Source organism: Hydra vulgaris, chromosome 06 (genome assembly GCF_038396675.1).
Source record: "Hydra vulgaris chromosome 06, alternate assembly HydraT2T_AEP".
Taxonomy (NCBI): Eukaryota; Metazoa; Cnidaria; class Hydrozoa; order Anthoathecata; family Hydridae; genus Hydra; species Hydra vulgaris.
This window is the reverse complement of record NC_088925.1, coordinates 10592501-10605142: the sequence shown is the minus strand read 5'-3', so window position 1 is coordinate 10605142 and position 12642 is coordinate 10592501. Positions and strand designations below refer to the sequence as shown.

Here is a 12642-nt window from a genome sequence, read left to right as displayed (position 1 = left end):
TCCCAAAATGGATGATTTGATAGTTCCGCATACAAAACTTTATAACCTTTTTATAAATTTTTTAACTTTTTATAAATTTTTTAACTTTGTGGCCTTTATTTTATTTATTGTTTTATTTATTGACTACAATAGAATTGATAACAAAGATTGTTTATTGACCAAAAATTTATTTTTTTAAAAACAAAAAAAAAATTATTATACATTTGTTAAAACAAAACATTTATTTTGATATTTTTCAAAATATCAAAAGTTTAAATATTTATATTTATTAGTATTCATTTATATTTGCCACTGTTTTAATATACGTTGATCAACGATTTGAATGTATAACTGACTTTTTGTGTCGAGCTACGGAACCGTGCTATTTTGGGAAAGACGTACAATACAAGTTAGGCTTTTCAAACAAACAAAAAACAAAAAAGTTTGTTATTAATGTGGTACGACTACTTTTTTAAAGTGTTGCAAGTTTTTATGTTGATATCTTTACATTTAGACGTTGCCTGACACGTGCACTTTTCTTTCCCAAAACAGACAGACTTGTTTATCTACTTTCTTCATAAATACGAAGTAACTAGCAAAATATATTGCACTCTTTATCATTAAAATATATAGCAACTGAAAAAATTTAAAAATAAAAAATCTTTTTTTGTGCAGTAAATTTAAAACAAAAAACGATTTAAGGAAGATATTTTTCAAAGCAGAGGCGATGTCAAAACTGAAATTATCCCCCATTTGGAACTTCAAAAGTCAACTTTTGAAGTTCCAAAGTCAATTAGTTCTTAAAAACATATAAAATTTAAGTCGACGTTTTTTTGGAATTGAAACCTCTCTTAAATTCCCTCCCACCTCCCACTTCCCACCTCCCTCTCTTAGGTTCCTTCCCAACTCCTCTGAAATCAAAATTTTGAATTCGCCCCTGATTTAAAGACAAACATTATTTAAAATACATTGTTGATTAACTAATCCTTATACATAAAACTAAAAACACTTTTGCTGAGAAAATACTCATTATTTACATTTTTATAGTATATGATTAAACATTTCACTCGCCTAAAATTATTAAAAAAATGAATAAAATATATGAATGAATAAATAAATGTTTGAGTAAAATAAATGAACAAAATAAATGAATATACATGATTTATACACTATTTACATTAAACTTAAAAAGAAATTATAAACAAATAAAGATTCAAGCTAACAAAACAGAAGCCTCTTGAACACTGCATCCTATCTTTGTAAAATCGTCTTCGTCGGATTCTTTATTTGAATGAAGAGACATTCTGGTTGACGATGTTTCATTTGATTCGGTTCTGTACCGTAGTTCTTTCTTTTTTCCTTCATATGAATAACTGTTAGACCTTTTTTGTTTGTTTTCTCTAAAGCATTTATTATTGATACCGTTGCCATCTTCAAGCATAACGGACTGAGGTTTAATGGATGAACAAACCGTTGAATTTAATGGAGTTTCAAGACCGTCAAACTCTGTTTGTTGTTCAATGTCTTCATTACAATTTCGAGTGTTAAATCTATTTTGGTCAGGTGATTGAAAATGCATGAAATGACTTATGTTGGTTGCTGAACGTTTTTTCGATTTAAAGTAGGAGGGCGCTCGCTGGCGCTCCTCTTCCACATGCTTGAATAACCCACAAGAATTTAATATTCTAATAGTGTCAGCTCGAAATACTTTTGTAAATATTGCGTAGAGGAAAGGGTTTGTGCACGCATTAAGCGGAAAAATAAAAACAATAAGAAATTTTGCAACGCGTACATCAAGCATTTTACCTCCATACATTGCAATCAAGCCAACTATGCTAATAGGTAACCAGCAAAAAAAGTTGGAAAATATTATCATGGCCATTCTTTTAGCTACTTTTATATCTATATTTTGCGAATTAGGAACACCAGGTCGTACGTCATTGATACTATAGTAAATGCGCACATAACAGACCACAATAAACAGAAATGCTAAAACGTAAACAAGGAGTAACCAAACAAGATACCCTTCTGCAACAGCTGTTGCTGTATCCATGGGCAAGCAGATGGCTGTTTTAGAATAAGAACTTACAGTGTTAGCAACCGGTAAACTTGCAATTAAGAATGAGTATACCCATGAGAAAATTACACCAACTTTTGCGTGACGAAGTTTCATTTGGTTTTCGACTGATAATGCAAAAATTATAAGCAAGTATCTAAAATTTATAACTATAATTTATAAACCTCCTAATTTTAAAATTTAATAATAATTAATTTTTTTAACTTTATCAATTATAATTTTTAAAATTTTAATTATTAAAATTAAATAAATAATACATTTTTTTGAATTCATAAATTATAACTCAAAACTTTCTTATTATCTAAAATTTGTAAGCATGTATCTTATAATAAATCCATGCAAGTATTTAGGAATTGCAAGCAAGTATTCAGCTAAAGAATTGCAAGCAAGTATTTAGCTATAGAATTGCAAGCAAGTATTTAAATTAAAAGACCAGAATATCCAAAGTATAAAGTATTATAAAAGATCCAAATTTAAAGACTTAAACATCTGATGTATTATCATAATAGCAAGTATTTAATTATTGCCTAAGTATTATAAAAGATAGTGGAAAGCCTATTACAATCATCTACCTAAAAATTGTTAGCTAGCGTCTGAAAAGTGTTTTTATTAACAAAAACTATAAAAAAAAACTGTAAAAAAAAATTATGAATTAACTTTTTAATTACCTTTCAAATGTAATCAATACAAGACTGCATACTGAAAGACTCGTTGCAAATAATGCAAGAAAGCCAAATACTTGACAACCTCCTTTAAATTGCCAGCTCTGCACGTAGTTATAGTACTTTCCAAAAGTGTAGGCATCAACACAGCATAAAACAATAAGATAAATTCCCATAAGGAGATTAGACACACCAAGGTTGTACATGAGCAGTTTATATACAGTTAACTCCTGTCTACTGTAAAATAAAATTACTAATTGAAATACATTCCCAATTATTGCACATATGCCAATGATCCATGAAAACCCTCTTAACTCGTTACTGCCCATTACATCTTGACAAGGATTGAATGCATCAGGCTCAGGAGTGCATTCAATTTTAATGTGGGTATCAAAAGGTTTACCGCCAACAAGTTCGCCCAATCCAGAGCATAAAGAGTAGTTTTGAGGTTCCGTGTTAAAAGCGTCATATATATCGCCGAACATATTTAACATATCTCCAAACGAAGAATTTCCACCAATTTGATTGTTAAAAGCTGTTTTATTTTTCTCTTGGGAACGTTTTGTTTTACCATTTGGTTCTTGTAAAGATTCAGTTGGACATGGTTTTGTATTATTGAGTTTTGGAATTTCTCTTTCTATTTTGAAGGCACAGCAATGCATACTATACGTAACAAATATCTTTTTTAATTTCTTGAAATTTTCTGGATCTGGAATTGTAAATAAACTTGGAACTTTCATAATATTAAGAGTCTCCAACGTACTTATGCCATATTGTGGTGGTAGTTGGGAAATGAGAGTGTTTTGCAGTAATCTATTAAGAAAAAAAATTATATATTCCTTATATACATTTTTACTATGGTTATACAAGCGAATTCCCGATAGCATTTCTAGGATCCTGAGGTGAAAATGATAGCGGAGTATTTCTCAATATTATTAATATATTCCGGGATATAAATTTTATTTTAATAACGCGAGGTTTTTACATAAAAGATGTTTTTTTTAATAAAATGCGTGCTTCTTTTTTTTTTCAGTTCTAAAATAAAAATTAAAATTAGGTGTTCTTAGCGACTTTGACTAAATCAATTAAAAGTCGAAATTAGTCGAACTCCCTTGACTTCTTTAAAAATTAATATTACTTCTTTAACTTTCTTTAGACATTGATAACAACTGGTATAATTCCCCCTGGACTAATAACAATAGTTATTGGTACACAAATAAATCCTTTCATTAGCATCACATTATTTCATTATTATCATATTATATATCACATTATTTGCCCACGAAGGAATTCTTGTGTGAACTCGCTTATTTGCCGTGCGGCTTAACTTAAAAAAGTCGAAACAAGAGAGATCTGTGATGAGTTATTTTATGCTATTTCTTCGACTTAATTTTAACATAAATTTTAAATTTTGAATAGTATTGAATATTCACCAAAGTAAAGTCTGGAATTATTTTGTAAAAAACATCGACTCAACAATAACCACGTGTAAATGTAAAGAGACATTACCAAACGAAATTTGCAACAAAGAGCTAAAAGTTAAAAAATACCAGCTTAATGGCAAATCATTTGTAAGAAACCATTGTATTAATATTAAAGAGTCTAAAATACTACAACCATAGATCATCCAGGTCATATTTTGAAAATCGGAAAATTGTAAGGGGAAAATAGCCAGAAAAGTCCGGAATATATTTTACTCTTAAATTTGCTTTTAGCAAAGTTGTATCAAATTTTTTTCTGAACTTTTTATTATTTTTGTATGAGCGATGAGTGAAAAAGCTTAAAAAAATAAATGTATTACAAAAATATATACACCTAAACTTGTATGTATAAAAAACATTTTGAATATCCGGAAAAACTAAAAGTTAAGAAAAATATTCGGAATTCCGGAAATAACCGGAAAAAGATAATCCCTGAACAACTGGTCATTAATCTATCAAAGCTGCATTTGCAAACTCTCGCACAAATTGTTTAAGTAAGTTTTCAAACTTACAAACTCACTCAAAGACGTTATAACTAAGCCGTGAAAACAATGATAAAGAATTGTCACTAAAAAGCCAAGAACCAAATATTATTTCCGAGCTAATTGATTTATTAGAGCTAACACATTGATTTTACGAAAAAATTTTAGCGGACCACAATACACCACTTGTTCAATTATATTCCAAGTCGTTTAAAGATTAACTGATTATTTTTCTAACTTTAAAAATAAATCAAATGATCGTACAATTATGAATCTGACCGTTAAATTCAAAGACAACTTTAATCGATAATGCAAAGATTCACTCAAAATTGAAAATTTATACACAGCAATTTTCGCAGCTTTGTTTGATATAAATTTAAAAACATAAAATCGAGGATCTAAATATGCAATTCAGATCCCTAATTTTATATATTTAAATTTATATCGAACAAAGTAGCGAAAGTTGGTTGTATTAAAAAATTAATTCTTTAGTTGTCTAATTGAGCTATGAATTTTAGTTTATACCAACAAGTCTTCTGCTGTCATACCAATAAATCTTCAGTTGTCACACCAACAAGTCTTTAGTTGGATGTAAACACAAGGTGAAATAGTCTCTACTCATTGCTAAAAATATTTTTTAAACTTAAAGCAAAAATATCAAAGGCGGTGACAAAATCTCCAAAAAGAGTTTTTCAGTGATAAGCGCAACAACAACTTCGCTGTAATAAAAGTTGGAACAGATAAGCTTCGAAAAAAATTTAATTTTTTTCGAAGCTTATCTGTTAATTTAAAAACTTTTCACCCCCTCAACAAAAAATGCAGGTGTTATAACTTACTAAGTTTTATATTTAAAAATCAAAATTATTTTCATTAAAAGGACACAAATTTTATCGAATAATATTTTAGTGATCAAAAGTTATGACCATGTAAAGTTTATATAAAACCTTTATTTCGAAGGGTTTGAACATAAATTTGTCTGAAAGATTTTGAAACGTTACAAATGTTGCCGCAATTCTTGTTGTTTATGCTTCTTAAAACATTTTTTAAATGAGAATTTCATATTTATACATCTTGAATGTACACATCAGTATATAAAAACACATTCGAAAATGTACTTACAATGTATTCAGTCGCTTTGCCCCTTTAAATGCATTGTCAGCAATACTTCTTAATGGGTTATTTTTAAGAACTCTAAAAATAAATTTAAACAAAATTAAAAAAAAAACTTTTCTATTTTTTTTTTTTTTTTTTTCATATTTTTAGGAAGATTTAATTATTAACAACTACATTCAAATGATATTATGTGAAATAAAAACAGTATTAAAAACGTACAGCCAGTATAATTCTTTATTTTCAGCAAAAGTGTTTGGCTCAATTGATTCTATTTCGTTAAACCCAAGATCCCTACAAAATATTTTGTTACAATATGCAATTATATACAATAGATTTAGTTTTACTGATCCAACATTAGTAATACTTTAACATTTACTGGTCGTGCATTGCACAGTGTACAGTCGGGTTTTTTATTGTAACAAGGCAAGTTTTGAGTTTGAAACCTAAATTATAAATAATTTAAACTTACAAATGTTCCAAGCTTTTATAATGGATCATAGATTCAGCACTCACAGTTTTTATTTTGTTTTTGTCCATATGGCTAAAAAAATATAAAATTTTTAAATCATAATATATTAGCTAGAACTACTTCACCCCAATAACTTGAAGTTTCAAAACATACGCGTACCAGGGAGGGATGCAACATTTTTTTATGTTTGAGACTTCCATACATGGAGCGAACTCCAATCATTTACAAGTTTATACTAGAGATGCCACAAATAGTGAATACCAAATACCGAATACCTAATATTCGGCTAGACGCTCCACCAAAGTACAAAATATTTGGTGCTTCGGCCGAGCTATGTGCGCATTGTGACTAGGCCGTATCCAGCACGCGTTATTTGTTGACTATTACATCAAATTATTTTAAATATGGTTATGTATAAAAGTATCATACTTTTCAAACCATTCAAAATGATTACAAAAATAACTCATATATATCTTACACTTCTGAGTTTTAACTAATGATTTAAATTTAATTCTTCTGGGTTTAACTAATGGTTTAAATTGAATGTGAATATTAATTACGCCGTAGCCTTTTTTTATTAATGCACATTTTTAAAAACTAATTTCATGAGATTAATTTAAACACAACGAGTAAAATATCAATAAAATATAAAAAATCAGTGAAGGGTTAACCCTCCTCGCCGATGAACCATCACCGCACCGGTGATGGTTCACGTCACCGGTGCGTGGAGATGAATCGTCACCGGTGCCTAGTAGGTGCTACTAGGCACCGGTGCCTAGGCTACTGATTGGAGCCTGGGAACAAAAAAGCCCTAAAATTTTGACGACACCTGCCCCGACCGTGAGTGTAAAACCCCGACTGTAAGTTGGTCTATAACATCTTTTAAATTTAATTGAGTTACTTCTTCTGCTTCAACAGCTAATAGGCTTTGTGCAGAAAAACAGTTTTGCGTAATTGTTGTCCTTAAATGTGTTTTGATTCTTTTAAATGTGCTGAAAGATATTTTTGCAGTTGCCACGCTAACGGGTAATGTCGAAAATAGCATAAGTGCTTCGATTATATCAGCGAATGATCAAATTATATCGCAATATGTTATTGTGGAAACAGATACAATATGGAAAGCTGGAAATTTTAAATTTGCGGGAAATAAAGTGCGTGAAATCGCCGCCCCAACTTAAACTCTCAATCAGTGTGGTATTACTCCTTTGGATTATGTAATAAAAAACCACAATAGCAAGTTTGTGTGTATACATGAATATATTTTACATACCACTGATATTTTTTAAACACTACACGTCTGCAAGTATATTTTCAAAATAGTTATTTGTAAGACATCGGTGAAAAAAAGAGATCCTGAAACGTGTTTAGTTTGTTTGACAAGTCGTTTTGTCAAACTTCAAAAATTTAAATTTGTAAAAAATAATTGTAAAAAATATTTGTATTGTTTTAAATATTTTGTTAAAAACATTTTTAAACTCTCTATATAAGCATAGAGTATTGTGCATGGTTTGTGAAAATCAACTAGCAAATAAAAACCTTGTAGTATATCATATTAAAGTTTACGTACTTTGCGCATACAGCAAAATTACTTCACGCCTTGAAAAAAAAAAAGAAAAAAGCTTAATTACATTTTACGTAGTTTCGGAGCTTTTATCTTCGGAACTTCGGTCAGCAAATTGTTTGATAAGTCTCTAAACAAAATAAATAAAATTTAAAACGCTCTAAGTTAAAAAAGAATCTTATTGTATTTTATTTTATACTTTATTAATTCTTTTTTTTTTTTGTTTTGATTTAGAATGGCTATTCAAATTATTAAGATAAAAAAAAATCTTGGCTTATCATATTGCGAATGGTTGTTTACTTTACACTAAACGTTTTTAAAAATGAAAATATCTTTTTCAAAATTATTTTTTTCAAGCAATTTAAAAAGATTCTTTATTTAATACTAATGGATTTGCAACGTTTTTAAAGATTTTTTGTTCTTCTGATGCTTATTTATAACATTGTTATTAATTTTCTGTTTAATCAAATAATTGATGTCTAATTAACTTCAGTTCTAACTGGCGTCTTAATGCCTCGGCTTTGTTAGTGCAGAAATATTTTTATGGTAATTTAAAACAACATTGAAGCATGCTTTTAAAAATCGGGTCAAAAAAAAGCTTAGTTTAAAATTTAACTTCTATTTTCGAACTAAATAAAATAAAAACCACAACTTTCAAGGAATTTATTGATTTAAGAGCATTATCGAGAAAGGCAACAGAAAAATTACCTTACTAAATTTTGACAATAGTTTTATTTTAATTATCAAAAACATTGTGCCTAGTATTTTTTTATTTATTTATTTACTTTTTATGATAAAATTATATTATTTTGTCAATAGGTTGTAATAATGGTACAAATAACACAAGGACGAGAAAGTTGTAAGTTACTTACATTTCTAACAACCATGGCATGTTAGAAAAAGCATCTTCATCAATGCGAGTAATAAAGTTTCCATTAAGATTTCTAAAAAAATTTTTGAAAGTTATTTTTTTTTCTTTCAGTAACTATAGTTACCAATTTTCGGTTTCAAAACTAGCATTTTAAGGTACTCTTACATATATCGGATCTCTCGGCATGCACTTTCTGGAAAATCGTGCTTTCCAATATAACGAATTTTATTGTACGGTAGTTGTCTGAAATATTCAACTTCTTTTTTAATTTGGTTTTTAGAAATTTAAAGTATTTTAAATTAACATAATTAAGCATAACTTCATAAAAAGAAAAATTAACTTAACATTATTAAACTTAACAAAATACTTACAAAGCGGTGACGTCAGGATGACTTTTCAATATCGTGGTGGGTATTGACAAAAAGTTCATCATGGTCATTTCCCTAAAAAAAAAGTATATTATTTTTAAGAAGAACTCTTTCATAAACAGTTAAAGAACGTTTTTCTTAAAGGAGCAAAGTGGCATTTTTATTGCTTTGATATGTAAATAAACAAAGATGATGAACAATTTTTTTATTCATACTAACATTGTTAGTATGAATAATTTGTACCTTTTCCAGTAAAGACTTTGAATGTTGAAAAAGCAAAATTTTGGAAAAAATGAATTTAGCTCACTTTTAGAAAAACGCTCTTGAATTTGCAGTCATCAATAAGTTTGACGTCATCGTTGTCATCTTTGACATTTTTGTCATCGCCACTGATGCCATAAATTATCACAGTCATTGTTTCTGTTAATTTGAATTTTGAGATTTGTAATTTTTAAAATGGACACGTTACCTTTTTTTTTTTTAAAAAAAAAAAGCTTGTTTTGAAAAAATATTACTGCTGACTTACAAAGTTTTGCTTCTGATTGGACTTTGAACCGTAAAATTTTGCTGCTCGCCGGTTTCATAATCTTGCATGTAATATTGACATTCACAATAAACAATAAAACATAATAACTTTAGGAGTTTCAGTTTCTTCATTTTTCTAAATATTAAATATATACTTTCATTTATTGATCTCAAGAAATGTTATTCAGTTTTTAAGAAATCATGCGCAAAATTTTCATTATCGCTCTGCCGCGCCTAAAGTTTTGCTTTTAAACGAGTTTTATAAGTAAAATGCGTTTCTGACATTTTGGATAATAAAATGTTTTTAAGTAACTAAAAACAATAATTTATCGTAAGTTTTCGGTCGTTAGTCTTTTTAGTTTCAACTTTTTTTGCCATTAGCAAAACACAAAAACATTAAAGGAGTTGATTTATGTGAAGAGTAGCAAAATGATGAATGAACGGCACGGTATAATGAATGCCAAAAAAGAAATTGTACAAGAGGAAAAGGATGCATCTTTATTTATAAATTTTTTTGACATTATATATTTGAAAGCATTTGTTGACATTTTTTATACAAAAAAAAATTTACGAGCTGAGAAAATATTACCAGCGGTCTAAAACGCTTGAAAAGCCTCTCCAGCAAAACTCATTATTTTTTACCAAAAAATATTTAAGTCTAAGCAGTGAAAACAATAAAAAAAAACATTCTTTGCAAATTAAACATAAAAATTTGGAAACTTCAATTTTCTGATGAAAAAGTTTTTAAATAAACAACTTAGCATTCTGCCAAATACTGGAGCGGCACAAACACTTTAAATGAGGTTGAAAAATACTTAGTTTTTTTACATCATTACTAAAGAGTTTTTCAAAAAGAAAAACCTGATACAATGAAAAGATATTTTCTTTAAAATTGGCAAATATTTAAAGTTTTGAATATCTGACTTCTTATTGATTAAAGAAAGCACATATTCGAAGTTTGAAATACTTGACAATTTTCATTCTTTTAAATCTATATTTCTTTCATCTTTTAGTTGTTTCTTATTGTATAAAAAATAACAACAACAACAACAAATTATCTAACTAGATTATAAAGTAAAAAGTCATTTGAAAAATGGAATAAATTGATAAATGATTTGCGGCAATGCAGTGCGTGTTAACGCTAAAAAATGAAAATGGTCATAGTTTTTAAAGTATTTTTTAATTGCAGTATTGACTAAAAGAAAGAATAAAATAGTGTATGTGGTAAAAAACTTAATTGTGCTTTTGGAAAAAACTTATTTTATGGTGCCGTCTCGCTGAACATCGCAGTACATCAACTTCTAAAAAGTAGTAATAAATGTAAATTTTAACTGTCTTTCAAATACTTTTTATGATGTAAATTTTTTATATTTAAAATAACTTAAAATCAAACTTTTGGTTTTGCATTATATGTATTTGTTTTTACTTACGCTTTAGCAATTGTTTATTTGTTAAAAAAAAATAAATAGGGAGTTGATGCCGAATAGCCTTGGCGCCAATTTTAAAAAACCTAAAACTTTAATTGAGCTAAAACACTACAGCCCAACGGGCATTTGTTTTTAAAAGTTACATTTTCAAAAGTTATGTCTTTTAAACGTCTTTTAAACGCCTTCTAAACACTCAAAGGTAAAGAACGTTTAAAAGACGTTTATAACACATTTAAAAGACATTTAGAACATTATTTTTGAAAAAAAATGCCCGTTGAGAGAGCTTACCCAACAAGTACGCGTCGGACGTCTTACGGACGACCTCTGGACGTCCCCCGGACGACGCATGCCTACTGGGTAAGCCAAGCAATAGGTTTAAAAAAGAATAAACATTGTAATAATATAATAATTGTAAAACATTTTAAAGAACCTCGTAAAACTTAAAAAAAAAAAACTTTTCAATTTTTAGCTTTTTGTAACGTATGGAATTTAAAAAATTGAAATAAAGATATTTAATCAAAAGATCTATTTACATTAATTTTTGGTTAACTTCAAAATAGTGTTAAACATAACAGTATCATAATTTGACCATTTAAATAACATTGTTAACTGCTTTCCTGCAATCATTAGACTGTTATTTATTATTTTTATATAAATCGGATGGCTTTAGAAAAGCAGTTTTTATAAAAATTAGTTCAAATGGTTTTTTAAAGAATTTATTACATATTTTAATTTTACTTTATAAACTATATTAAAAGATGCTCTTTTTTTGTTGTATTTAAAAAACTAGATAGGGTTTACGAGCCTACGTAGATTTTGGGAACATAGATAAGATTTAGGTACCTTGGTAAAACTTAGAGATACGATTTAGGTACCTTAATAAAATTTAGAGATATCAAAGTAGTTAGTTCAAATTTGAATTTTAAAAATCAATCTTAGATTATTGCGACATCATCTAAATTATTTTGACATCTTTTTTTTGTATACTCTTAATTAAATGTTAACTTGTTTAATATAATAGTTTCTAAAGTTTCTATTTATTTATATTTGTTTCTATTGGTCTCAAAGTTAAGACACTTTAAATAGAATAGAATACCAAAAAAATTAAAATACTAAAAACCAAAAAAAAAAAAAAAATGCATACCATATACTGACAAAACCTAGATTGATTTTATATCTTTACTCAATAAAAAAGGAAAAAAAATAAGAAAGAAACGATCAATTTATGTAACAAACAAGATTCTGCGTGTGAGGATCTACTTATTCATATAATGCGTCAGAATCAATTTTGTTAGCGTGATACCTATTGATCACGCTATCAAACCAATTGAATGGAAAAATTTATATACGGCGTTTATTAAGCATGATGAATTAAAATTCTTCAATGGACATCAATGTTTCACTTTTTCATTAAAAACATGATCAAAATAATTTAAAATATATATATATGAAATAAAAAAACTGTTATATTAATCCATTGAAAGTCTGGAATGGGATAGAGTGATAATTAATAAAATAAATTTAGTAAGTGCTATGCGCCGAGCATGCGCAGTAATAAAAAACCCCCAAATTTAAGATAGCAGCATTGAATAAAAAAGTTAACGAGAATGTTTTAATAAAAAATCTT

At 28.0% G+C, this 12642-nt stretch overlaps 1 protein-coding gene across 2 annotated transcripts in view; it reads right to left on the bottom strand.

Annotated features, from left to right (window-relative positions):
• Window positions 1–954: 954 nt before the first annotated feature.
• The window catches only part of LOC100214076 (follicle-stimulating hormone receptor), an 11916-nt gene continuing 228 nt past the window's right edge, over window positions 955–12642 (bottom strand). The window contains exons 1-11 of one of the 2 annotated variants that reach the window (XM_065799195.1): window positions 12160–12268; window positions 9590–9724; window positions 9067–9138; window positions 8861–8938; window positions 8697–8768; window positions 7892–7954; window positions 6264–6335; window positions 6014–6085; window positions 5801–5872; window positions 2725–3531; window positions 955–2192 (exon numbers count right to left, since the gene is read on the bottom strand). In XM_065799195.1, coding sequence (XP_065655267.1) covers window positions 1193–2192; window positions 2725–3531; window positions 5801–5872; window positions 6014–6085; window positions 6264–6335; window positions 7892–7954; window positions 8697–8768; window positions 8861–8938; window positions 9067–9138; window positions 9590–9720 — 2439 coding nt within the window. In that variant the 5' untranslated portion in view covers window positions 9721–9724; window positions 12160–12268 and the 3' untranslated portion in view covers window positions 955–1192. Of the gene's footprint in view, window positions 2193–2724; window positions 3532–5800; window positions 5873–6013; window positions 6086–6263; window positions 6336–7891; window positions 7955–8696; window positions 8769–8860; window positions 8939–9066; window positions 9139–9589; window positions 9725–12159; window positions 12269–12642 lie in introns of those variants that run through there. The other variant, XM_065799196.1, reaches the window with a different exon arrangement.